The sequence below is a fragment of the Mauremys reevesii genome, linkage group 25 (genome assembly GCF_016161935.1).
Source record: "Mauremys reevesii isolate NIE-2019 linkage group 25, ASM1616193v1, whole genome shotgun sequence".
Taxonomy (NCBI): Eukaryota; Metazoa; Chordata; order Testudines; family Geoemydidae; genus Mauremys; species Mauremys reevesii.
The window spans coordinates 12,892,165-12,916,556 of NC_052647.1; the positions used below are offsets into that span (position 1 = coordinate 12,892,165).

The 24,392-nt window shown below is 67.2% G+C and overlaps 3 protein-coding genes and 1 long non-coding RNA gene across 4 annotated transcripts; 2 read left to right on the forward strand and 2 right to left on the reverse strand.

The window, feature by feature from the left end:
* The first annotated feature begins 372 nt into the window (after positions 1 to 372).
* Positions 373 to 2,196, forward strand: LOC120390978. The gene is made up of 3 exons (XR_005591184.1): positions 373 to 550; positions 1,001 to 1,094; positions 1,802 to 2,196. It is a non-coding gene; the product is annotated as an uncharacterized LOC120390978 (long non-coding RNA).
* Positions 2,197 to 5,007: 2,811 nt separating this feature from the next.
* On the forward strand, positions 5,008 to 14,821 carry EIF3G (eukaryotic translation initiation factor 3 subunit G). The gene is made up of 11 exons (XM_039514086.1): positions 5,008 to 5,375; positions 5,525 to 5,571; positions 6,725 to 6,874; positions 6,957 to 7,045; positions 7,538 to 7,597; positions 7,967 to 8,071; positions 8,337 to 8,526; positions 13,899 to 14,006; positions 14,224 to 14,360; positions 14,489 to 14,595; positions 14,724 to 14,821. The coding sequence occupies exons 1-11, from the start codon at positions 5,023 to 5,025 to the stop codon at positions 14,737 to 14,739; spliced, it is 1,362 nt and encodes a 453-aa protein (XP_039370020.1). The 5' UTR covers positions 5,008 to 5,022; the 3' UTR covers positions 14,740 to 14,821.
* Positions 14,822 to 14,857: 36 nt separating this feature from the next.
* On the reverse strand, positions 14,858 to 18,302 carry P2RY11 (purinergic receptor P2Y11). The gene is made up of 2 exons (XM_039514101.1): positions 18,211 to 18,302; positions 14,858 to 16,275 (listed from the first exon to the last, which is right to left on the reverse strand). The coding sequence occupies exon 2, from the start codon at positions 16,272 to 16,274 to the stop codon at positions 15,294 to 15,296; it is 981 nt and encodes a 326-aa protein (XP_039370035.1). The 5' UTR covers position 16,275; positions 18,211 to 18,302; the 3' UTR covers positions 14,858 to 15,293.
* On the reverse strand, positions 18,239 to 24,158 carry PPAN (peter pan homolog). Its single transcript, XM_039514083.1, has 12 exons — positions 24,089 to 24,158; positions 23,476 to 23,646; positions 23,052 to 23,153; positions 22,596 to 22,646; positions 22,110 to 22,280; positions 21,897 to 21,973; positions 21,096 to 21,203; positions 20,412 to 20,535; positions 20,099 to 20,177; positions 19,833 to 19,962; positions 19,530 to 19,690; positions 18,239 to 19,064 (listed from the first exon to the last, which is right to left on the reverse strand). The coding sequence occupies exons 1-12, from the start codon at positions 24,104 to 24,106 to the stop codon at positions 18,646 to 18,648; spliced, it is 1,611 nt and encodes a 536-aa protein (XP_039370017.1). The 5' UTR covers positions 24,107 to 24,158; the 3' UTR covers positions 18,239 to 18,645.
* Between the last annotated feature and the right edge of the window lie 234 nt (positions 24,159 to 24,392).

Here is a 24,392-nt window from a genome sequence, read left to right on the forward strand (position 1 = left end):
CCCCAGTCATGCCACACATCACCTCCATATTGCTGCACATAACAAAATTTGTTCTGCGTGTGGATGTAAAAAACTTAGAGGGAATATGGTCAGAGCCTGCACAGGGGACTTTCCCTCATCCCCTGTGGCAGCTCTGCTCCTTGGGCCGCCCTAGTCGGGGCCTGGTGATTCCCCATGGGGCCCCCACACCCTGTTGGGACGTGAGATTCCCACCCGTGCAGTCCCTCGGGGGCTCTGCTGCAGAACTTGAGTGTGCCCTGAACCGGGGTGGCAGTGCAGCCTTTCCGATCCCCAGCCCACGGGGTGGGGGTGGGGGGGACTTCGTTCCCGGCCCTCCACCCCCATTGTTAGCTCAGCTCTGAGATCTCGCAGAGGCATAACAGCTGCTTCCCCTCCCCAGACAAATGCATCACCAGCGAGCTGCTGAAGGACCTCCCCCTGAAAGACCTTCCCCTGAGCGGGGGGCTGAAGGACACCCCCTCGAACGGGGGGCTGAAAGATGCCCCCCTGAGCAGGGACCTGAGCGCAGATGTTGAGCTGCTGAAAGGAGGTAAGAGCCGGAGCACAGGACCCCACGCCATGAACACCCGGTCACGCAGCTGTCTCACCAGCCTGCCCCCTTCCCTCTGCAGGTCCCCTCCCATCCCCAAAAGAGCTCATCAACTGGGGAGCGGGGCAAGGTGCTGGGCGGGCCGGTTGCCCTGCACCTGGTGGGTGTGGTGCAGCAGGGCCAGTCCTCCATCCCCGCTCCTCCGTTCACATCGGTGTGGGGCCAGTGCGAATGACTGCGCACGGTGCAGTGCGGTGGAGGGTCGGAGCCCCGGCCTTTAATGCAACGGAGGCTACTCTGGGTTCCTGTCTGGAAGGAGAGAGGCTGGCTCAGAATGGGGTCATTGGGCAGGTGATTGCAGCGGAGGCCGTGAAAGCTCTGCTGCCCTTACCCGACGTTACGTGGCCTGGATCTGCACAGAGCTCACGGCTCCCCCGCCTCTCATCACAGGTCGGCAACGCAGTGCCTCCGCCTCTGGCGAAATCCATCGGGCTGGAGATCAAGTCGTGTGTGTTGGCGAAAATGAAAGAGGAGGAGGCCACAGGTATCTCGGGGCACATGGACTCCTAGCTGGTCTGTGCTCGCGCTGAGGGAAGCGGGAAATGGCTCCTGTTCGCTCCCCTTCTGTAGGCCCAAAGCAGCCAGCGCACGAGCCGCTCTGCCGGGCGCATCTCGGTTACGGGTGGCAGCCTCAGCTCGGTAACGTGCAGCTACTGATCTCAGCAGGGGACTTGGTAACTCCTGCCCCCTTTCGGGGCAGTGCACGCTGGGCTTTGACACCGTCCCAAGCTGGAATTGCGCTTGAATAATCTGCCCTCCCGGGAACCATTTCAGTCCCGGAATCAAGTCTTGCTCTCCAGCCGGTGCTGGCATGTTCCCCCCTCGTGTCCGTCAGAGCAGCTCTAGGTGGGGAGGCTCAGGGGACGAGCCACTGGCTGCATGTAACGAGGAGGGGCTGCTAGGGAGCCAGGGTTCGCCTGCCTTGCCGTGCTGCTAAACCCCGTAGAACGAACAGTGTTCTCCAAACTCAGGTGATTTGGGGCTGTTTGCGTTAAAACGCCTTCTTTCCAGGGGGAAAGCCCTTCTTGCTGCTCCGACCCTTTCAGAGGTCCCAGGTGTGGCCCCCAGAATCGCTAGTCGCTCTTGAAAATCTCAGCCTTGCTTCACACGTGGAGCTGAGCTGGGGGAGGGGGGGCCAGACTCTGCTGTCGTGCAGGGCCAGCGAGCAGCCTGCCTCTTGTTCCTTCACAGATAACAGCAAACCAGAAAAGATGGACACTCTGGACTAGCGTGTAAATCTCCCACCTCCTCGTTCTGGCCCCTGGACTTCCAAACATGCACTGATTTTTGTTTGTTTTGTTCGATGACATGATGAGGTCTGTCTCCGTTCAGCTGTTCTCATGACCAGTGTTCGTCTCCTTGGCTGACCTTGGAAGCTGTATGTGATGGTCAAATTATCAGCTACTAATCATTTTAGTGCTCGGCTGTGCAGTGCCCCCACCGTGCATTCTGGATTTTAAGGAGGATGTTTTTATTATGCATTGTATTGAAAATAATCAACCACTTGTATAAAGTGGAAATTAATACTTTATGTAGTTTTTATATGTTGTAATATTTCTTCAAATAAATCTCTCCTATAAATTATACCCAGAGCGTCTCTCCCGCTTCCCCTTCTGGCACTGGAGGCTGTGCAGAGAGAGGCGACCTTGGCTCTGTGCGTGTTGAGGCACAGAAGAGCCTAGGGAGTGACTGGAAGCTGCTGCTTGGCTGGAGTGTGCGTGGCCGAGGAGCCTGCATGCGACCCTGCCTCTGCCCCAGGCAGCGCTGAGGTTCCCGATGGGCGGGGTTCCTGGGGATGAGGTCACCACTGCACCTGAGCTGCTCCTGGGAGAAGGGGACTGACGATGTAGGGCGCCCCATAGAGTGCTAGGGAGGGAAGCCTCTCAGCAGCGAGATGTCTCTGTAGGGAGACCAGGCGCTGTAGGTGTCTAAGGCCCCACTGGACTCCAGCGGGACCGGTTGCTCGTGTGGCTGTCTACGCGGGCGAGAGAGGGAGACAGTCGGCCCTTAGCTGCGCGCTCGCTAGGCCTCCCACACGGACAGAGAAGGGCCCCGGGACAGAGACACGGAGACACGGACAGAGAAGGGGATATGTGGTTTAACAGGTGCAAAGTCCAGCACTGTTTGCGATGGGTCTGGCGGATTCTCAGGACTGATGTCTGACTAGCTGCTCTTGGGGGTCGGTAGCATTCACCTGGCTCTTGCTGCCCGGAGGCTCTGCCGTGTCCGCCAAGGGAGGAATGAAAACCTGACGGGTTTGGCTAACTGAAGCCGGCTGCTGCCGTGGCGTTGTGCATCCTTAAACCACGTCTCCCATGCACGATGCGCTGAGACACCGGGGAGCGTGTGCAGCACGACCCCCTCATGCTGGCCTGAGTCTGTTCCGGCCGGACTCTTGCGCGGTGCCTGCTGTTTGCTCGAGCGCCCCTGCTGTGTTGGCCATGAAGGCAGTTGTCAGAGCGGCACAGTCTGAAAAGCTTCCACTTTACACCTGCTGAGAATCTGGCCCCGACCCCACCGTGTCCTGGGATGATTGAATCCTTGTATCCTAGCTACATCCCACGATCCGTAGGGTTGTGTTGCATTTCTTAATAGCTGCCGGAAGGAAACAGGACACTAAACTGCTTCAGAACGGGAGCTGGGCTCCCTGGATCGTCCTCATTTAGAAACATCCCTCGAGCGTTCAAACAAGACTCTTGTCTGTCTGTCTCTTCAATAAACCTGCCCAGTGGGACGCTAGGGTCACAGAGCCTGGTTAGCTACAGAGGGAAACGTAGCTTCCTTTTATTTCCAAGGGACGTGGCAAATCAGCACTCAGCTGTCCCAGAGTGCTTCAGAGTTTGACAGCTAGACAAATCCAGACTGGATTTTTCACAGTGAGTAATTAACCCCGGGACCAATTTCCCAAGGGTGGGGGTTGGACTCTCCATCACTGACCACTTTTAGATCACGACGGGCTGGTTTTCTAAAAGCTATACTGGGGGAAATGCCCTGCTCAGGCGGCTCCAGCTCACTCGATCACCGTGCTCCGGTCTGGCCTTGCAAGCGGTTAATCCAGAACTCACATGGTGCCGTCTGCACATCCTGATCCAAAAGGGGTCAGGAGAGAGGGCAGACTCTGCTGGGTAGCTTGTGGGTGTGGTGTGGGCGATTCTACAAGCCACGCAGGCTGGGATTCTCAGAGGGGCTCTATGGGGTGTGAAGGATTCAAATCCAGTGAAAATCAGGGGGAAGTGGGTGCTTCCCTCTTCAGTTGCCTTTCAAACTCCCCGTCTGTGCGGAATGCAAGGTTCTGCCCTTCCTTTTCCAGGCCACGTTAGCTAGTGCCCGAAAGCCGCACACGCAGTCCGGTGACTGCAGCATGACGACTTCCGCCAGGCCCTGGCTGCAGTTCTGCTGCCATCTACCCTTCAAAGGAAAGAGAAAAAAACAGTTGTATGTTGTAAAGAGGAAAGTTATCCTGGCCCAGGAGAGGCTGGTCGCACCTCCATTTGCTTCCTGATCCCCCCGCCCCCTGGGAGTCTCAACGCTTAGTGACAGTTGGAGAGACTCCTCCAGCTTCCTGCAGTGAATCTAGCGCTCCCGCTAGCGCCGCCTGGGTACTATTGTGTGGGGTCGGCTGGGTTATCCACTGCCTCTGCGATCGAACTCCCCTAAGCCCTGTTCTCAGCCGGGGCCGAGCTGTACCCTGGAGGGGTGGACAGGCTGCAGCTAGGCCGCTCCCCAGGGCTGGAAGCCAAGTTGTTTCTCAGCTGCTCACTCTGACTCATTTCCCTGCCCCCGGGTTCCCCGCGGGTCTCGTGTTACGTTTCTGCCCACGCCGGGGGAACTCGGGGGCTATGGGGCCTGGCGCAGTGACGCCCGTCGCACAGGCGCTGCCTCGGGCCTGGGCTCGGCTCCGGCACCCCCAGCCCGTGTCCCTGCGGCCCTGGCAAGGGGGCCCCATGGTCGAGGCCGGATCCAGGGTTGCCAACCCTCCAGGGTTGTCCTGGACTCTCCAGGCATTAACGAGTGGCAGGAGATGGAGCCTCCAGGAATGAAGCTGGCACCCCTGGTGGGATCCTGCCCACAGCCCCTTCCAGCAGCAGGGCCAGCCTGCAGGGGGCGCCTCAGCGGTGCTCCCAGCATGCAGTGCGGCCCCCCCACCGCGGCCAGGTGCGGCTCCCAGCATGCAGTGCGGCTCCCCCCCTCAGGCGGGACTCCCAGCATGCAGTGCGACCCCCACCCCGGCCAGGTGCGGCTCCCAGCATGCAGTGCGGCTCCCCCCCCCTCAGGCGGGACTCCCAGCATGCAGTGCGACCCCCAGCGGTGCTCCCAGCATGCAGTGCGGCTCCCAGCATGCAGCGCGACCCCCTCAGCGGTGCTCCCAGCATGCAGCGCGACCCCCAACCCGGCCAGGTGCGGCTCCCAGCATGCAGTGCGGCTCCCTCCCTCAGACGGGACTCCCAGCATGCAGCGCGCTCTGGTGCCGAGGTAGCGGCCCGTGGGACTCCATGTCCCAGCAGGCACCGCGGCTCCCGCCGTGCATCGCGGCCGCCGCGCCCCCAGCATGCACCGCGCGCCAGAGGGCCCGTGACGCCCCGCGGCCGCGCTGCGATTCCCCCTCCGGCCGCCAGGGCGGCTCGCTGGTCCCGGCTTCCGGGGACGCTCTAGCCCGGGACTCGCTGCCCCGCGCGCCCTTCCGCTTCCGGTCTGCGCGAGCGAACGAGGCCGAGTCCTGCTGCGTGAGGCGCCGCCATCGCCGCGATGCCGACGGGGACTACGAGTGAGGGGCGGGGCCGGGCCGGGGCCCCGGGGTGAGGGGTCGGGGGATTTGGGGCGGGGCGCCGGGGTCCCAGGGGATTTGGGGCCCAGGGGGTTGGGGGCGGGCGCGGGGTTGGGGGGCCGGCGGTCTCTGACTCTCTGTCTCCGCAGCTCGAAGCCCAGCTGGGCCGACCAGGTGGAGGAGGAGGGAGATGACGGTGAGAAGCCCCCGCCCCGCGCGGACACCCCCAGGCCCCCGCTGGGCTGGAGCCAGGAAATCCCTGGGGAGGCTGGTCCCGCCCCCAACACTTCACTTGTTCGCTCTGTTTAACCCTAAATTCCCTTTAAGCTGCTTCGCCGGGAGAGCTGGGGGGGTCTGATCTCCCCGGGGCAGCCTGCACCCCGAGCCCCCTCCCCCACCCTCCCCCACCCTGAGCCCCCTCCCCCACCCCAAACCCCTCAACCCTCTCCCCACCCTGAGCCCCTCCCCACCCCAAACCGCCCCGCCCTCCCCACCCTGAGCCCCTCAACACCACCCCAAACCCCTCAACCCCTCCCCACCCTGAGCCCCTCCCCACCCCAAACCTCTCAACCCCACAGCCCCGGGCAGCCTGCACCCCAACCCCCACCCTGAGCCCCCACCCCTTATCCCCACCCCACACTGATCCCCCTCCCCCACCCCAAACCCCCCTGCCCCTCCCCCACCCTGATCCCCTCTCCCACCCCAAACCCCTCAACCCCTCCCCACCCTGATTCCTCCCCACCCCAACCCCCGCCCCACCCCACCCTGAGCCCCTCAACCCCACCCCAAACCCCTCAACCCCTCCCCCACCCTGAGTCCTCCCCACCCCAAACCCCGCCCCACCCCACCCTGAGCCCCTCAACCCCACCCCAAACCTCTCAACCCTACAGCCCACCCCAAAGCCCATACCCCTAGCCAGAGCCCTCACCCCCTACTCTGAACCCCTCAGCCCCAGTCATGCCACACATCACCTCCATATTGCTGCACATAACAAAATTTGTTCTGCGTGTGGATGTAAAAAACTTAGAGGGAATATGGTCAGAGCCTGCACAGGGGACTTTCCCTCATCCCCTGTGGCAGCTCTGCTCCTTGGGCCGCCCTAGTCGGGGCTTGGTGATTCCCCATGGGGCCCCCACACCCTGTTGGGACGTGAGATTCCCACCCGTGCAGTCCCTCGGGGGCTCTGCTGCAGAACTTGAGTGTGCCCTGAACCGGGGTGGCAGTGCAGCCTTTCCGATCCCCAGCCCACGGGGTGGGGGTGGGGGGGACTTCGTTCCCGGCCCTCCACCCCCATTGTTAGCTCAGCTCTGAGATCTCGCAGAGGCATAACAGCTGCTTCCCCTCCCCAGACAAATGCATCACCAGCGAGCTGCTGAAGGACCTCCCCCTGAAAGACCTTCCCCTGAGCGGGGGGCTGAAGGACACCCCCTCGAACGGGGGGCTGAAAGATGCCCCCCTGAGCAGGGACCTGAGCGCAGATGTTGAGCTGCTGAAAGGAGGTAAGAGCCGGAGCACAGGACCCCACGCCATGAACACCCGGTCACGCAGCTGTCTCACCAGCCTGCCCCCTTCCCTCTGCAGGTCCCCTCCCATCCCCAAAAGAGCTCATCAACGGGAACATCAAAACCATCACCGAGTACCGGGAGGAGGAGGATGGGCGCAAGGTGAAGGTGAGTGGTGGGGCTGGAGAGCGGACGCCAGCGGGCCCCACGGTGCACCGGGCTCCAGGCTGGAATCCTCCCCAGCTCCCGCTGCGAAATCCACTGGGTCCGAGCCAGCCTGTTCCCGTTCCCAGGGCTGGATCGCTCCCCACGGCCCCTTCCCGGGGGTTTGGCCATGCATCCTGAGCAGTGGAGCTCCCCTGACTGGGCGGCTTCGTTTGCTTTTCCCTTCCCTCCACTTTCGCCTACTTGCAAGGACCGGCCCCACTAGGAATCCCCCACTCGCAGAGCACCCACGGGCGGGGTTCCCGTCCTGCGGCCTTTTGCCCCATTGGAATGCAGGCGGGGCAGATGGCGGCTGGAGCTGGAGCGAAGCCGCCAAGCTTGTCTCCAACTGGAGCATCTGGTTGCGGGCCCAGCGTCAGCACCGCTCCCCTTGGCACGCCGTGACCCCGCCTGCCCCCATGGCGCTCAGCCACTGGCTCTGTCGTTCCTCTGCAGATCATCCGCACCTTCCGAATCGAGACCAGGAAGGCCTCCAAGGCTGTGGCGCGGCGGAAGGTGAGTGGGCTCGGCACTGGGCTAGCAGGGCCACGAGGGGTTAATCAGCACAGGCCGTTCGCCTTGGGGGCGGCGTAGCAGCTGTCTGTGCAGGGGGCTGGGAAATGCTTCCCAGGCCTGCCAGCTCACCCCAGGGCTCTGCCTCCTCCCTCATCTCGCCCTCCCCCCATCCCCGCGGCTCCCCTCACGCTGGGCAGTGGGGGCTGCTGAGCTGGGGCAAGGGGTCAGAGCCAGTGGGGCTACTAGGGGCACTTGGTGTCGGGCCCTGCAAGAGGGAGCAAGGCCCAGGGAAGTGGGGGGGGGGGAGAGCAGGGCCCCATCAGCCCCTCAGCTCCCCAACACCTGCTGTGACCATTGGCTCTCGCCCAGAACTGGAAGAAATTCGGCAACTCTGAATTTGACGCTCCGGGCCCCAATGTGGCCACGACCACGGTGAGCGATGACGTCTTCATGACCTTCATCACCAGCAAGGAGGTGAGTGGGGGCTGGGCCGACTGGGGGGTTGGGGGGGTGAAGTAGGTCCCTGGGTGGCTAATGGGATCTCGAGGGGACCAGGCAGGGTCCAGGCAGGAGCTGGGGACCAGGCAGGAGCTGGGCTACTCTGGGATGGGAGGGGAGCCTCGGCTCGCCGGCTTTGGGGTAGTGGGGTGGGAATGGGACGGGGGAGCCCCAGTGGAGGACACCCACTCCCAGCAGGGAGGTCTCCCTGGGGCTGACGGCGCTGCCCCATCTGCTGCAGGACCTGAACTGCCAGGAGGAGGAGGACCCCATGAACAAGCTGAAGGGGCAGAAGATCGTGTCGTGCCGGATCTGCAAGGGCGACCACTGGACGACGCGCTGCCCCTACAAGGACACGCTGGGCCCCATGCAGAAGGAGCTGGCTGAGCAGCTGGGCCTGTCCACAGGCGAGAAGGAGAAGCTGCCAGGAGGTGCGGGCGGCCCCGTGGGCCTGGGCAGGGCAGGGTCGCTGCACGGGGGGTGAACAGGGCAGGTGGGGGATGGCCGGGGGGAGCAGCAGGGCTCCCCAATGGAGGGGGAGGGGTGCAGCGGGGGCGTCTCTGCCCCCTTGCCCGTCTCTTGGATAAATCGCCCGCCCCGCGCACGGGCGGACTCAGCTGGTGCTTCGGCGGGTTCTGCTCAGGCGCGTATTTCAAAGCCTGTCCGCGCCCAGTGGGTCGCCCAGCGTGGGACTCCCTTGTGCTCGAGTCAGTCTCAGAAGGGGTGATGGATTCTTCGAACCCCCCCGTCTGGGCATGCTGTGGGGATTGGGGAAACCTGGGAGCTGTGCCCCCTCATTCAGCCTGGCTGCCTTTCCTTCTCCCGGGCTGCTGCTGCTTTCAGGCCATGAGTCGCTGGTGGGCCCCTGTTTCCTGCCTCCCCCTCTCCGCTCTCCTTTCAGCGCCCCACGTCCCACAGCCACCTCCTCTGCGCAGCCCCCATCTGGCCAGCTCCAACTTCCTGGCAGTTTTGCTGCTGCTCGTTTCCATCCTTCCTTTCGTTCTGCTGCCTCACCCCAAATCACCAGAAACCCCCAAGCTGAGGCCAGCTCTGCCTCTTCCCAGGCGTCTCGCTCCGAGTCCCTTACAAATCTCGTCCGCCAGTGCCTGAAGTGTGAGCCCCAGCCAGCCCCGGTGCAGTGGCGCCGGGCCGCTCTCCTCGGGGAGCCCTGTGTTACCCCAGCCCGCCTGCCTCCAGCAAACTCCCTGCTCTGCCAGCCCAAACATTCCCTGCCCCCCTGGATCCAGGGGCTGCAGACCCCCTTGTCCCCTTCCATCATCCCAAAAACCTCTGCAAAGGAACCCAGGCAAAGCCCCTCTGCCGGCTGCTTGTTCTTTGGGGGCAGGCGCCAAGTCAGGCCCCTTTGCGCTCTCCGCTGGCGTGATCACTCGCTTGCCTTAGATGCAACCGCCCTTCTGTTGTCCTCTGCTTGTCGGCGAGCTGTGGCGCTTTCTCCTCCGCTTGCTGGCCTGGTCCCTGCAGACAGGGCAGTGCCCATCCCTTGGCCTCGGGCAGGCGGCTTGAGCCGCGGCCTCCACGGGAGATTGGTTCCATGCAGCCCGACCAGCCAGCGGGTCGCTGGTGATTGTGGAGCTTTCAGATGCCGTTTGGGTGCTTAAAGGCTCTTAGGGTCACGGGGGGCGGGGGCGCAGCTGGGCTCCCCAGAGTTGCTGAGGGGCGGGCAGGTCCCTAGGGAGGGGGTGCAGTGGGGCTCCCCAGTATTGGCTATGGGGCTGGCAGGTCCCCAGGGAGGGGGGTGCAGTGGGGCTCCCCAGTGTTGCTGAGGGGTGGGCAGGTCCCTAGGGAGGGGGTGCAGTGGGGCTCCCCAGTGTTGGCTAGGGGGCGGGCAGGTCCCTAGGGAGGGGGTGCAGCGGGGGCTCCCAAGTGTTGGCTATGGGGCAGGCAGGTCGCTAGGGAGGGGGTGCAGTGGGGCTCCCCAGTGTTGGCTATGGGGCGGGCAGGTCCCTAGGGAGGCGGTGCAGCGGGGCTCCCCAGTGTTGGCCGTGGCGCAGGCAGGCCCCTAGGGAGGGGGTGCAGCGGGGGCTCCCCAGTGTTGGCTATGGGGCGGGCAGGTCCCTTGGGAGGGGGTGCAGTGGGGCTCCCCAGTGTTGGCTATGGGGCGGGCAGGTCCCTAGGGAGGGGGTGCAGTGGGGCTCCCCAGTGTTGGCTATGGGGCGGGCAGGCCCCTAGGGAGGGGGTGCAGTGGGGCCTCCCCAGTGTTGGCCATGGGGCGGGCAGGCCCCTAGGGAGGGGGTGCAGTGGGGCTCCCCAGTGTTGGCCATGGGGCGGGCAGGTCCCTAGAGAGGGGGTGCAGCGGGGGCTCCCCAGTGTTGGCTATGGGGCGGGCAGGTCCCTAGGGAGGGGGTGCAGCGGGGGCTCCCCAGTGTTGGCTATGGGGCGGGCAGGTCCCTAGGGAGGGGGTGCAGTGGGGCTCCCCAGTGTTGGCCATGGGGCGGGCAGGTCCCCAGAGGTGGGCGATGGGTGGGATCCGTTGGCCGTGGGGCGGGAAGGTCCCCAGAGGTGGGCGACGGGTGGGATCCGTTGGCCGTGGGGCAGGAGGCCCCCAGAGGTGGGGGATGGGGCGGGAGGCCCCCAGAGGTGGGGGATGGGGCGGGCAGGCCCCTAGGGAGGGGGTGCAGGGGGGCTCCCCAGTGTTGGCCGTGGGGCGGGCAGGCCCCCAGAGGTGGGCGATGGGGCGGGAGGCCCCCAGAGGTGGGCGATGGGGCGGGCAGGTCCCCAGAGGTGGGCGACGGGTGGGATCCGTTGGCCGTGGGGCGGGCAGGTCCCCAGAGGTGGGCGATGGGGCGGGCAGGCCCCTAATGAGGGGGTGCAGGGGGGCTCCCCAGTGCTGGCCATGGGGCGGAAGGCCCCCAGAGGTGGGCGACGGGTGGGATCCATTGGCCATAGGGCGGGCAGGTCCCCAGAGGTGGGCGACGGGTGGGATCCGTTGGCCATGGGGCGGGCAGGTCCCCAGAGGTGGGCGATGGGTGGGATCCGTTGGCCATGGGGCGGGAGGCCCCCAGAGGTGGGCGACGGGTGGGATCCGTTGGCCATGGGGCGGGCAGGTCCCAGAGGTGGGCGATGGAGCGGGCAGGTCCCCAGTGCTGGCCGTGGGGCGGGCAGGTCCCCAGAGGTGGGCGATGGGTGGGATCCGTTGGCCGTGGGGCGGGAGGCCCCCAGAGGTGGGCGATGGGGCGGGCAGGCCCCCAGAGGTGGGCGACGGGTGGGATCCGTTGGCCATGGGGCGGGAGGCCCCCAGAGGTGGGCGGCAGGTGGGATCCGTTGGCCATGGGGCGAGGCCCCAGAGGTGGGCGGCAGGTGGGTTCCGTTGGCTGTGGGCGGGCAGGTCCCCAGAGGTGGGGGATGGGGCGGGCAGGTCCCCAGAGGTGGGCGACGGGTGGGATCCGTTGGCCGTGGGGCGGGCAGGTCCCCAGAGGTGGGGGATGGGGCGGGCAGGCCCCCAGAGGTGGGCGACGGGTGGGATCCGTTGGCCGTGGGGCGGGCAGGTCCCCAGAGGTGGGCGATGGGTGGGATCCGTTGGCCATGGGGCGGGAGGCCCCCAGAGGTGGGCGACGGGTGGGATCCGTTGGCCGTGGGGCGGGAGGCCCCCAGAGGTGGGCGATGGGGCGGGCAGGCCCCCAGAGGTGGGCGATGGGTGGGATCCGTTGGCTGTGGGGCGGCAGGTCCCCAGAGGTGGGGGATGGGGCGGGCAGGCCCCTAGGGAGGGGGTGCAGGGGGGCTCCCCAGTGTTGGCCGTGGGGCGGGCAGGTCCCCAGAGGTGGGGGATGGGGCGGGCAGGTCCCCAGAGGTGGGCGACGGGTGGGATCCGTTGGCCGTGGGGCGGGAGGCCCCCAGCGGGGGGCGTTGGGTGGGTTCGGTGGGGTGGGAGGCCCCCAGAGGTGGGCGACGGGTGGGATCCATTGGCCATGGGGCGGGAGGCCCCCAGACGTGGGCGACGGGTGGGATCCGTTGGCCGTGGGGCGGGCAGGTCCCCGGAGGTGGGGGAAGGGGCGGGCCGGTCCCCAGAGGTGGGCGGGGGGTGGGATCCGTGGGGCGGGCAGGTCCCCAGAGGTGGGCGATGGGGCGGGCAGGTCCCCAGAGGTGGGTGCGGGTGGGATCCGTGGGGCGGGCAGGACCCCAGAGGTGGGCGATGGGGCGGGCAGGTCCCCAGAGGTGGGCGATGGGTGGGATCCGTTGGCCGTGGGGCGGGAGGCCCCCAGAGGTGGGCGACGGGTGGGATCCGTTGGCCGTGGGGCGGGCAGGCCCCCAGAGGTGGGCGACGGGTGGGATCCATTGGCCGTGGGGCGGGCAGGCCCCCAGAGGTGGGCGATGGGGTGGGCAGGCCCCCAGAGGTGGGCGACGGGTGGGATCCGTTGGCCGTGGGGCGGGCAGGTCCCCAGAGGTGGGGGATGGGGCGGGCAGGCCCCCAGAGGTGGGCGACAGATGGGATCCGTTGGCCATGGGGCGGGAGGCCCCCAGAGGTGGGCGACGGGTGGGATCCGTTGGCCCGGGGGCCGGCGGCCCCCGGAGGTGGGCGATGGGGCGGGCCGGCCCCCTGAGGTGGGCGGGGGGTGGGAGCCGTTGGCCGTGGGGCGGGCAGGTCCCCAGAGGTGGGGGATGGGGCGGGAGGCCCCCAGAGGTGGGCGACGGGTGGGATCCGTTGGCCGTGGGGCGGGCAGGTCCCCAGAGGTGGGCGTGGGTGGGATCCGTTGGCCGTGGGGCGGGAGGCCCCCAGAGGTGGGCGATGGGGCGGGAGGCCCCCAGAGGTGGGCGCGGATGGGATCCGTGGGGCGGGCAGGTCCCCAGAGGTGGGCGATGGGGCGGGCAGGTCCCCAGAGGTGGGCGATGGGTGGGATCCGTTGGCCGTGGGGCGGGCAGGTCCCCAGAGGTGGGCGACGGGTGGGATCCGTTGGCCGTGGGGCGGGCAGGCCCCCAGAGGTGGGCGACGGGTGGGATCCGTTGGCCGTGGGGCGGGCAGGTCCCCAGAGGTGGGGGATGGGGCGGGAGGCCCCCAGAGGTGGGGGATGGGTGGGATCCGTTGGCCGTGGGGCGGGAGGCCCCCAGAGGTGGGCGACGGGTGGGATCCGTTGGCCGTGGGGCGGGAGGCCCCCAGAGGTGGGCGTCGGGTGGGATCCGTGGGCCGTGGGGCGGGCAGGTCCCCAGAGGGGGGCGATGGGTGGGATCCGTTGGCCGTGGGGCGGCAGGTCCCCAGAGGTGGGGGATGGGGCGGGCAGGTCCCCAGAGGTGGGCAATGAGGCGGCAGGTCCCCAGAGGTGGGCGACGGGTGGGATCCGTTGGCCGTGGGGCGGGCAGGTCCCCAGAGGTGGGCGTGGGTGGGATCCGTTGGCCGTGGGGCGGGAGGCCCCCAGAGGTGGGCGATGGGGCGGGAGGCCCCCAGAGGTGGGCGCGGGTGGGAACAGTGGGGCGCGCAGGTCGCCAGAGGGGCGAGATGGGGCGGGCAGGCCCCCAGAGATGGGCGACGGGTGGGATCCGTTGGCTGTGGGGCAGGTCCCCAGAGGTGGGGGATGGGGCGGGAGGCCCCCAGAGGTGGGCGACGGGTGGGATCCGTTGGCCGTGGGGTGGGCAGGTCCCCAGAGGTGGGGGATGGGGCGGGAGGCCCCCAGAGGTGGGCGACGGGTGGGATCCGTTGGCCATGGGGCGGGAGGACCCCAGAGGTGGGCGCGGATGGGATCCGTGGGGCGGGCAGGCCCCCAGAGGTGGGGGATGGGGCGGGCAGGTCCCCAGAGGTGGGCGTGGGTGGGATCCGGGCACCACTCAAAGCCCCGTGTTCCTGCTCTCCCAGAACCGGAGCCGGTCCAGGCCCAGCAGAGCAAGACGGGGAAGTACGTCCCGCCCAGCCTGCGGGACGGAGCCAGCCGCCGCGGGGAGTCCATGCAGCCCAACCGTCGGGGTAAGTGCTGGGGCCTGGCGCCCCCCACGGGCTGCAGACCCGCCACTCCTTGGGGGGCAGCCTGGACTCACGCCCAGCTCCGTGCCTCGGTTTCCCCATGGGCAGAGGGGCTGACGGCACCTGCAGGGCGTGTGACGCGCTCTGCGCCGGTCCCGGCTCCCCAGGGCTCTGGCAGCACCACGCTGCTGGCTGCCCTGACCCAGCCCCCTCTCCCCAGCCGATGACAACGCCACCATCCGGGTCACCAACCTGTCGGAGGACACGCGGGAGACCGACCTGCAGGAGCTGTTCCGCCCCTTCGGCTCCATCTCCAGGATCTACCTGGCCAAGGACAAGACCACGGGGCAGTCCAAGGTGAGGCCTTGGGGTGGGGGGGGGACCAGGCCATGCCGGGCACTGTCCCCCAACCCCCCTTCTTTCTGGGGGTCCCAGGGACCGGAGGGAGCCCCCACCCTGCTCTCACCGCCTGCTTCCTCCCCCAGGGCTTCGCTTTCATCAGCTTCCACCGGCGCGAGGACGCTGCCCGCGCCATCGCCGGCGTCTCCGGCTTCGGCTACGACCACCTCATCCTCAACGTGGAGTGGGCCAAGTGAGTGCCTGGGCTGGGCTGGGCTGGGTGCGGGGGGGGCCCTTGTGGCTGCTGCCCCATGGGGGGTGGGGAGGGTAGAGCTGACCCCCAGCTTCATTCCCATTCTAACACCCCTCATCCCCCCACAGACCCTCCACCAACTGAGGCCGGCGCCCGGCCTGCTGCTGCGCCAGGAGCGGCTCATGCTGTCGGGAGACTCGGTCGTTAATAAAGGTTCATCCCAGCAGGCGTGTGGCAGTCTCACTTCCTCCCCCGCCTGGGGGGGCTGGGCCAGCCCCCCTGCGCGTGTCTCAGCCGGGGAGGAAGCGGGGGGTGGTGGGGCCTGACTCCGCCTCCAGCGCCGTGTGACGGGCGCAGAGTCGGCAGCGTGGGGGGGCTCACGGCCCTGCTGGGCTGGGGGGGCCGTGGTGACAGGCACAGGAACCAGGCGGCTCTGAGCTCTGCTCCCGCTTGGCAGGGGGTGCGGATGCAGCCGGCCCAGGTGCTGTAAGAGAGCGACAGGACACCGCAGCCAGCTCAGACTCTGCTTTAATGGCTGATCTCGCAGGAGCCCAGCCCCCGCTGCGGTAACGGGGGTGTCTCACAAGCAGCCCTTTCTGGGGGGAGGGAGGAGCTGCCCCCCCAGTTTGGGGCAGGTTGGGTCAGGCAGCCGGAGCAGCTGCTGTTACCCCCTGCATGGTCTGGTTGCAGCCCTGGTGTCAGCCCCGGGCCTGGAGCGCCATGTTCTCGGCCGGCTGGCCCCTGTCCTGCCCGCGGGGGGCCCGGCAGCAGCCCCGCATGCTGTCGGCCAGGGCGCCGTAGAGCAGCGGGTGGGCGCAGATGTTGAGGGTGACCAGGATCTTGCTGAGCTGGTAGGCGGAGTGGACGGGCAGCGCGTGCCGGCAGGTCCGGGCCGCGTCCTGCAGCCCCCGCTGGCGCAGGTGCAGGTTGAGGTTGCGCAGGGTGTGGTAGGGCAGGTAGGAGACAGCGTACAGGGCCACCCCCACGCTCACCAGCCTCCCCACCTTGCGCTTCTCCAGCGGCGTGATGTGGGGGCTGCGGCAGACGGTGCGCAGGATGGCGGCGTAGGAGAGGAGCGTCAGCAGGAAGGGCAGCCCGCAGCCCACGGCCGCCAGCGAGAGGCTGTAGGGCAGGTACTGGGGCAGCTGCTCGTCCGTGGCGCTGCCCATGCACTCGGTGCAGTTCCCCCGGGGCTGCAGCTCCGAGAAGTGCAGGGTGGGGGCGGAGAGGCCGGCCACCAGCAGCCAGGCGGCGCCGCTCAGCAGCTTGGCGTGGCGCGGCTCCAGCCGCCCGTGCACCAGCAGCGGGTGCACGATGCCCAGGTAGCGGTTCAGGCTGATGCAGGTGAGGAAGAAGATGCTGCCGTACAGGTTGCAGCTGAAGAGGAAGCGCTCGAGCTTGCAGAGGGCCGGGCCGTAGCGCCAGTGCTTGGGCGGGTAGTAGTAGGCGGCCAGGAAGGGCAGGGAGAGGGCGTAGAGCAGGCCGCTGACGGCCAGGTTGAAGGAGTACACGATGCCCGTGTGCCAGGTGCGCTCGTGCGCCACGAAGCGGTAGATGGCGACGGCGTTGCCGGCGAAGGCCAGGAAGAACTCCACCGTCAGCACTGGCCACAGGTGCTCCTGGAAGGTGCTGAAGGAAGCATTGCAGGCCCCCTGCCCCGCAGGCCCTGGAACAGCCATCCTGGGGCAAAGGGGGAGGGGGGGGGGCTGGGTTAGAGGGTCCCTGCCTGCACCTTGGGGCTGAGCTCACCCTGCAGGCCGGATGCTGAGGTGGCTGCTGCTGCTGCAGCGTGTGGTGAAGTGTCTGAGGGTCCCTGCCTAGGCGGGGAGAGGTGGGTGTGACTTTCACACGCTGCCCTGGCAGGTCTGGCCCCTGCTTGCTGCAGCAGGGGGGTGAAGTGACCGAGGGTCCCTGCCTAGGCGGGGAGAGGTGGGTGTGACTTTCACACGCTGCCCTGGCAGGTCTGGCCCCTGCTTGCTGCAGCAGGGGGGGGAAGTGACCGAGGGTCCCTGCCTAGGCGGGGAGAGGTGGGTGTGACTTTCACACGCTGCCCTGGCAGGTCTGTTCCCCTGCTTGCTGCAGCAGGGGGGTGCTAAGTGGCCGGAGGGTCCCTGCCTAGGCGGGGAGAGGTGGGTGTGACTTTCACACGCTGCCCTGGCAAGTCTGTTCCCCTGCTTGCTGCAGCTGGAGGGGCCCAGCCGGTGCAGGTTGAACACAGGGTGCACCCAGTGCAGCTGCCAGGGCTAGTCCCCTGCATCATGCCCCCCCCCCCCCCCCGGGCCACTGCAGGTGAAAGCAGCTGGACTGTCTGTCCCGAGGGACCAGCGGGCTGCAGCTGAGGACGGTAACTCCTCACTTCACACAGTTCTGTTCCTGAACAATGTGACTTTAAGTGACACGATGTTAAGCGAATCCAATTTCCACATGATTAATGTAAATAGGGGGTTGGGTGCCAGGGAAATTTTTTTCACCAGACAAAAGACTCTATAGTGAGACGCTGGCGCCTTACAGCGCTGCAACTTTCTCACTCGGGTGAACCCCCCTGAGCGCAGCGAAGCGCCAGCGTAACCCGTGCCGCAGCGCTGGGAGAGCGACCACACGCGCACTTCAGAGCGCTCCCGCGGCAGCGCTTTGAATGTGGCCACGTTTCCCCTTGAAGTAGCTGACCTCACTCTAAGTACCCGGCCTTGTTACTTAGCTCAGCAAGCTGAGACCTGCCTGAACCCTGTCGTGTCCCTCCCCACGCTATGGAAATGGGGTAAGTGGGGTGCAGGAGCAGGGGGATGGGGATACCCTGACATTAGCCCCCCTTTCCCCCCATACAGCAGGCAGGAGGCTGCCAGGAGCAGCACATGGGGGGGCGGGGGGGGGGGGAACTGTCAGCAATTGGGAGCCTGCTGGGTGGCTGCAGCACAGGGAACTTAGGGGAGCTGCTGGGGGGGCTGCCAGTGCCCCCTGGTGCCAAGCCCCCACCCGCTCACTCCAAGGGGCTGCTCTTCCTGCCAGCGGTGGGCAAAGCAGGCAGCTGCCAAACGAGCCTGTTCCCTAATTGCTCAGCAACGTTAACCAGGAGACTTGAAGTGAGGAGTTACCGGCCTGGGAGCAGCGCTGCCCATTTCCAACCGGGAGGGGCTGGCCCAGCTCCATCACTGCTGCCCCCCACCCCCCCGGGGCAGGGACACTCTCATGCTTTAGAACCTTCTCCCCACCCTGTGCTTCCCTGGGCCTGGGCCTGCCCCAGAGCCACATCTGCTCCCCCCACCCCTGGGAGCCGGTGCCTCCCCCCTGCGATGCTCCCTGGGGCTCCCCCTGCTCTGCTCCCCCCAGCTAGTCACTCACCTTCCCCCCCTGCAGCACAGGGGGCTCAGCTCTCCCCCCATGCACCCACTCTGCCCAGCGGGGGCTCTAGGGCCAGAACCATATCTCCCCCCCCACACACACACACACAGCACCATGGATGGGGGTTGCTGCTCCAGGGGCCCTCAGCAGCCACCGCCCCGTGAGCAGCAGGCCATGGCATCGCCCACCCAACCCCCCAGCAATCAGTGCAGCATGGCCCTCTGGCTTAAAGCCCCCCGCCTGAGAACACCCAGAAATGCCCCCCAGCCCCCTCATCTGGCACTGCGCTGCACCCCGGGGGCAGCGGGACCCGCCACGGGCTGGAGAGGGAAGCAGTAGCAGGGTGTTCCTTCCTGCTGGCAGCTGGCTGCAGCCTGAAGCTGCTGCTCCACCCCTTCCCCCCAGCCAGAGGGTAGTGGGAGGGCCTAGCACCCTGCCCTCCAGCCTTCCGCCACATCAGGGAGGGGCAGGGAACCGCCCAGAGATCCCGTCCTGCCCCCCGCGCAGCTCAGAGGCTGACAGCACCCAGCCAGCAGCACTGGCCCTGCCTGAGCAGGGGCTGCCCCAGCCCTGGCTGGGAGGGGCGGGCGCTTCCCCCCCCCCGCACACAGCACCAGCGCGCACAGAGCAGGGTAGCAATGCAGAGTGGTGTATTGAACAGCCACCCCCCTCCCTTCCCCCAGTTTAGGAACAAGGCAGATGTCCGGGGGGCTAGTGCTGCCCCTTCTTGGGGGCCCGGGGCCTCTGGCGCCCCCCCTTCCCCTGGGCTGCCTGCTTCCTCCGCAGCCCCGGCTTCCCCGGCCCTTTGAACTTGGAGCCAGGGAGCCTAGGGCCTCGCTTGGTTCCCTGCTGCCCCGGATGCCTGGGTCCTTTCGGCTTTGGACTCCGTGCTCCTCGCTGCTGCCCGCGGCCCTTGGGGCTCCGTGGGTCCTTCTGCTGGCCAGGCCTTTGAGAGTTCCGGTCAGGCTCCCTGGGGCTGCGCCCGCCCCTCTGCGGCTGGCCAGGGGGTCTCCTGCGCTTTGCCTTGCGGCTGGCAGGCTGCTTCCCAGGCTGGCTGGGTCTGAGTCTCTTGCTGGGCTGGGGGGAGCACGGGGGCCCAGGTTTCCTCTTCGCGCTTTTGGGGAACAGATCTAGAGATGCGGGAGAACCAGGGAGGAGAGTCACGATCCAGGACAGGCAGGGGAAATGGGGCACCAGGCAATCACCCACCCACTGGGCACTGCGAGATGGCCCCAGGGTGGGTTACCAGAACCAGCCACCAAGGGATCCGTGCTCCGTTCCCTGCACCCCGAGCACCAGGGGCTCAGAGAGCAGAGCTGGCTGAAGATGGGACCCCCCCATCCCCAAAGCTAGGCTTCAATTCCAGCTATCCCAGCTGCAAGGCACTGCACAGCCGTGGGGCTAGGGACGGGGCTCTGCCGGGGGCATCAGTGCCTTTACTTTGAACTGAACTCACAGAACACACTCAGGAAGATTTGCATCATCAGCTGCACCCGGCGTGGAGACTCGGGGACCCTGGCTCCCCCCGTCCCCCGGGCTGGGAGCAGTGCCAGCAGCCCAGGTCCGAGCACAGCTCGTCTGGGGTCACGACTCACCTGCGTCGGGCTCCTCGCCCACTTCCTGCCGGTAATATTCCGCGTCGTCGTCCGATTGGTTGGCCGGGTCCTGGCCCTCCGGCATCCCAGGATCCTCAGCACCACTGTCGCCATCTTCCCCCTGCTGCTGCTTCCTCTTGATCCCTGCCAGGCTCTGCTTCCTGAACCCCAAAGCACCAGCGTCAGGCCCTGAGGGGACTACAACTCCCAGCATGCACCAGGCTCCTCTCCCTCCCGCCCACCACCAACCCCGGCCAGCTGCTGCCCCCAGACAGGACAGGGATGGGGGGGCCTCCCGCTCACCTGTGGGCCTCCCGCTGCTCCTTCTTGCGCTGCACGTCGGCCTCCTGCCTGCGGCGCCGCTCTGCCTTCAGCCGCAGCCGCTCCTCCTTCCTGGCCAGGGCCGCCCGGAGCTCCTCCTCCGTCTTGAGAACTGGGGGGGAGAAAGGGGGAGGGGCTCAGTGGGGACAGAGCCCGGGGATTCGAACTCGCCACTCACTGGCGGAGAACGGGAGTGACGAGGGCCTGGCGGACCCGGAGGGGGCGATGGGCGCCGGCCTGGCACTTACTGAAGCTGTGGTAGAGCACGTTGCCCTGGTTCAACCCTTCCTCCACCTTGATGAGCTGCAGGGTCATTCGGGGCCCGATCTGCGAGGGAGGCGACAGAATCCATCAGACAAGGGCAGGCCCCAGCTGGGAGCTCAGGCAGAGCAGGCAGGGGGTGTGGAGCCCTCCCGGCCTCCCACGCAGCCCCCTGGCCGGATCAGAACGTTTACTTTGAAGATCACGGTTCTATCAAGGTCTCCGTTGTCATCACACCGAGCCAACTGGCTCCGCCCCCTGCCCCTGGCTCCGCCCCCCGCCCCTGCGGGCAGCACACACCTCCGTGAGCCGCACGGCGCTCTGCTGGGCCTTCATGTTCCCCCGGCCCGCGTACACCTGGGGCAGCTCCAGGATATTGTGGGTCCCGTCCTGCTCGGCCTCGCTCTCCGACAGGTTAATGTCCCTGCGGGGAAAACCCAGCCCGTCACCACACAACCTGGCAGAGCCCTGCACCGACCCACCAGCCCCCACTTCCCTCCCAGAGCCAGGGAGAGAGCCCAGGAGTCCTGGCTCCCAGCCCCCCCCCTCCCCCCCGCTATAACCACTAGACCCCACTCCCCTCCCAGAGCCGGGGAGGGAGCCCAGGAGTCCTGGCTCCCAGCCCCCCGCTCTAACCTCCTAGACTCCACTCCCCTCCCAGAGCCGGGACAGAACCCAGGAGTCCGGGCTCCCAGCCCCCCACCCCCACTCTAAGCCAAACACTGCTCCATTGTACAAGTGCAGCCTCAGAGCCCCCCCTCCCCCCCCAGCTCCATGCCCCGTGGGAAGTCCCCAAGCCCCAGGCACTGAGCTCCTGGTGCCCAAGCTCAGGGGGCACTGACAACGGGCGACGCAGGGTGACCTGCCCGTGGGAGCGGTGGGCAGGGCTGACTCTGAGCCGCCAGGCGCTGCAGTGTCTCAGATCCTGGCCCTGCACTGCCACCTCCCCCGCCCGGCCCCTGGCCCGCAGGGCCCGGCGCTCACTTGGCCAGCAGCTCACTGATGTCCTCCAGCCGGCTCATGTTGGGGAACTTCTCCTGCAGCAGCTTCTTGAGGCCTTTGCTCGCCCCCACAGGCACCACCCGCAGGCTGCTGGGGGAGAGGAGACGGGAGGGGTCACGCACCAGGTCACCCAGCTCAGCAGGCGGGGGGTCTCCGGAGGGGTCCTGCGAGGGGCCGAGAGGGACCCAGCTCCGGGCACCGGAAGGGGCTCAGGAAGGGCAGACGGGACTGACCAGCTTAGCAGGTCTGCCAGCCGGGGGAGCCTGGCAAAGGCAGGGAACGGACGGTGGGAGACAGCGCCAGGGGAACTGCGAGGTGATTCGAACCCAGCGCTCCACAGCTGCTCCAGCTCCGGTCAGGCCCTGCAGCCAGCCGAGCAAGGAGCACAGCCCATCCCCGCACACCCTGCTCTCCCCCACTGCTGGGACGGGGCTGAGCCCCGTGTGGATGTGCCAAAGGGAGCCAGGTTATACGCCTGCTGCTCTGAGCCGCCAGGGATTCAGGTGACAGCCGGGAAGCAGGAGCTGCTCAAAGACAGCAAGCTGCTAGCGTGCGTCTGGCTGGCTACGATCCCGCCCCAGGTCCCTCCCCCTGGATGCCTCAGAGCGTTTACTGGAGGATGAAATCACCGAGCCATCAGCAGACTATACCCTCATCACCAGCATCCAGCCGGGCAGAGCTGTAGGGGTCGCCTGCCGAGACGGAGCCCCCCTTCCCCTCTCACACAGCCCAGTCCATCTGCCTGGGCCCTGCCCGCCACCCGTCCCCAGCGCAGACCCTTACTAGTGCCGGAAGTCCAGGAGCTGGGAGTCCGCATTGTAGCTGATCAGCAGGCACCGCTTGATAGCATTGAGGTTGACCTGGGGGCAGAGCCGCAGGCCGTGAGCACCAGAGACGAGCACCAGCCACAGCAGGGCTTCCCTCCACCCTGCCAGCCCCCAGGGAACCCCATACTTCCTGCAGCACAGGCAGGGGGGCCCCCCCAAGCGCCCCCACCTTGTGCACGTTGATGGAGGGGAACATGTTCTGGAACATGGTGGCCATCAGCTTGACGTGCATCTGCTGCAGGCCGAAGTTGTTGAGCACCAGCAGCGGGTGGTGGGTGAACTGCTGCTCGTGCATGCGGTGGCGCTTCAGGGAGGACACCACGTCCTTGATGAGCGAGTACTGGAGGGCGGAGCAGAGCAGGGGGTCAGGGCACTGGCGAGAGGCAAGGGGGGGCTCTGTGCTGACTAGCTGGGCCGGGGAGGGGGCGTCACCCCGGGCAGCCCCAGCTTGTGCTCAGCAGCGCACGGCGGAGCCAGGGCAGCCCCCCCCCGGAGTTACACAGGCCCAGCTCAGACCTGGACACCCACAATCCACACACGTTTAGCTGGCCTGGGATTTAAGGACGCAGGAATAACTGGCCCCCGCTAATCCCAAACTAACAGGGGTGGGGGCTGCTCCGGACCCCCAGCCCAGCCCAATGGGTCCAGCACCCACCTGCGTCACTTTGAAGGTCAGCGTTGGGCCTCCCGGGAGACGCACGAGTTTCTGCAGGAGAGATAGACAGACCCAGGAGTCAGGGTAAGGTCAGCACCACAGCACCCGCCCACCTGGGCAGTGCCAGGCTCGGAGCTGAGCAGGCTGCCCGGGTCTGCTCCTCTCGCTCTGCCCAGCGGGATGGATGCATCAGTGCGTTTACTTTGGAACTGAAATCACAGAGCGTGCTCAGTAAGATTTGCTTCATCAGCTGCATCCGGTGCTGAGCCCCACCCTGGGAGCGCCCAGGGGAAGGAACGTCACCCAGCCAGGCCCACGCCTCCCTGCAAGGCCTGCCCCTTTCTGAACCCAGGGAGCTGTTCCAGCCTGACCAGGCACGGAGCCAGGGGACTGAGGATTTTCCCCCCAGCCCCACAGGCTCTCCCAAATCCCCCCAGCCCCCGCCGTACCACTTACGAAGTTGACATTGGTGGGGGATTTGGTGAAGACCAGGAAGTGCGTCACGCCCAGGGGCCCTGCCACCGCCACAAAATCCTTCAGCGAGTTCTTCTTCCGCACCTGGAAGACAGCAAGCGTCGCTACCTGCCACACTCACCCCGGGGCCTGTGGCCTGCACTTGCAGGGGCTGAAAAGGGGCATTTCCAGAGACTGTGCTCGCTGCCCAGAGCCAGGAGAGAACCCCGGCGTCCTGGCTCCCACCCCACCCCCTCTCTAACTCACTAGACCCCGCAGCCCTCCTGGCACTGGGACAGAACCCAGGAGTCCTGCCGGCACCGCACTGAATTCGAAGCCTGGCCTCCATGGACCCGCAGGTGTCGCAGGACCCGGCAGCAGGGGCCGGGACCCCTGGGCGTGGGGCGGTCGGCAGTGGGGGGGTCACCTGCAGGGTGCTGGCTGTGAACGGCTCCATCACCCGCCGCACGTCCAGGATGAGCTGCTGCAGGCTCCGGCCCACGCGCCCGCGGTGGAAGACGAAGGAGTGAGGGACGGAGGCGAACTGCTCCTGGGCCCGCTGCTGCGCGGCCGCCCGCGCCCGCTTCTGGTTCTTGGTCTGCCGAGGAGGGAGCAGGGGGTCAGCAGGGCCCCCACGTCCAGCACCTCCCCATGCCCCCCCCGCTCCCGCCCCCCTGGGACCCCATCTCCCCTCCTCCCCACCCTGCCCCCACATGCTCCTCCACCACCATCACCCCCGGGACCCCATCTCCCCACGTCCAGCACCCCCATGTGACCCCCTGCTCCCGACCCCCGGGACCCCATCTCCCCCACGTCCAGCACCTCCCCATGCCCCCCGCTCCCGACCCCAGGACCCCATCTCCCCACCCTGCCCCCACATGCTCCTCCACCACCATCACCCCCGGGACCCCATCTCCCCACGTCCAGCACCCCCCATGCCCCCCCCGCTCCCGACCCCCCGGGACCCCACGTGCAGCACCCCCCATGTTCCCCCTCCCTCCACCGCCTCAGCGGCCGCCCCACGGACCCAGACCCCGCACTTTGCCCTCGCGCCCCATCCCGCCGCCGCCGCCGCCGCCGCCGCCTCCTCCCCGCGTGGACACGGCACTTCCGGCCCAGCCGGTGCAGCAGCCTCAGCGCGCCGGGCACTTCCGGCCGGTCCCGCCCTTTAAAGGGTCCGGGCGCTTCCGGTAGCTCAAGGGGGCGGGGCTGAGCGGCCTGTGCCCCACCCCCCACCTACCCCTTGTGCCCCCCACACCTACCCCCTGTATCCCATACACCCCTAAGCCCCCACACCCCTGTGCCTCCCACCCCTGTGCCCCTGTATCCCATACACCCCTGTGC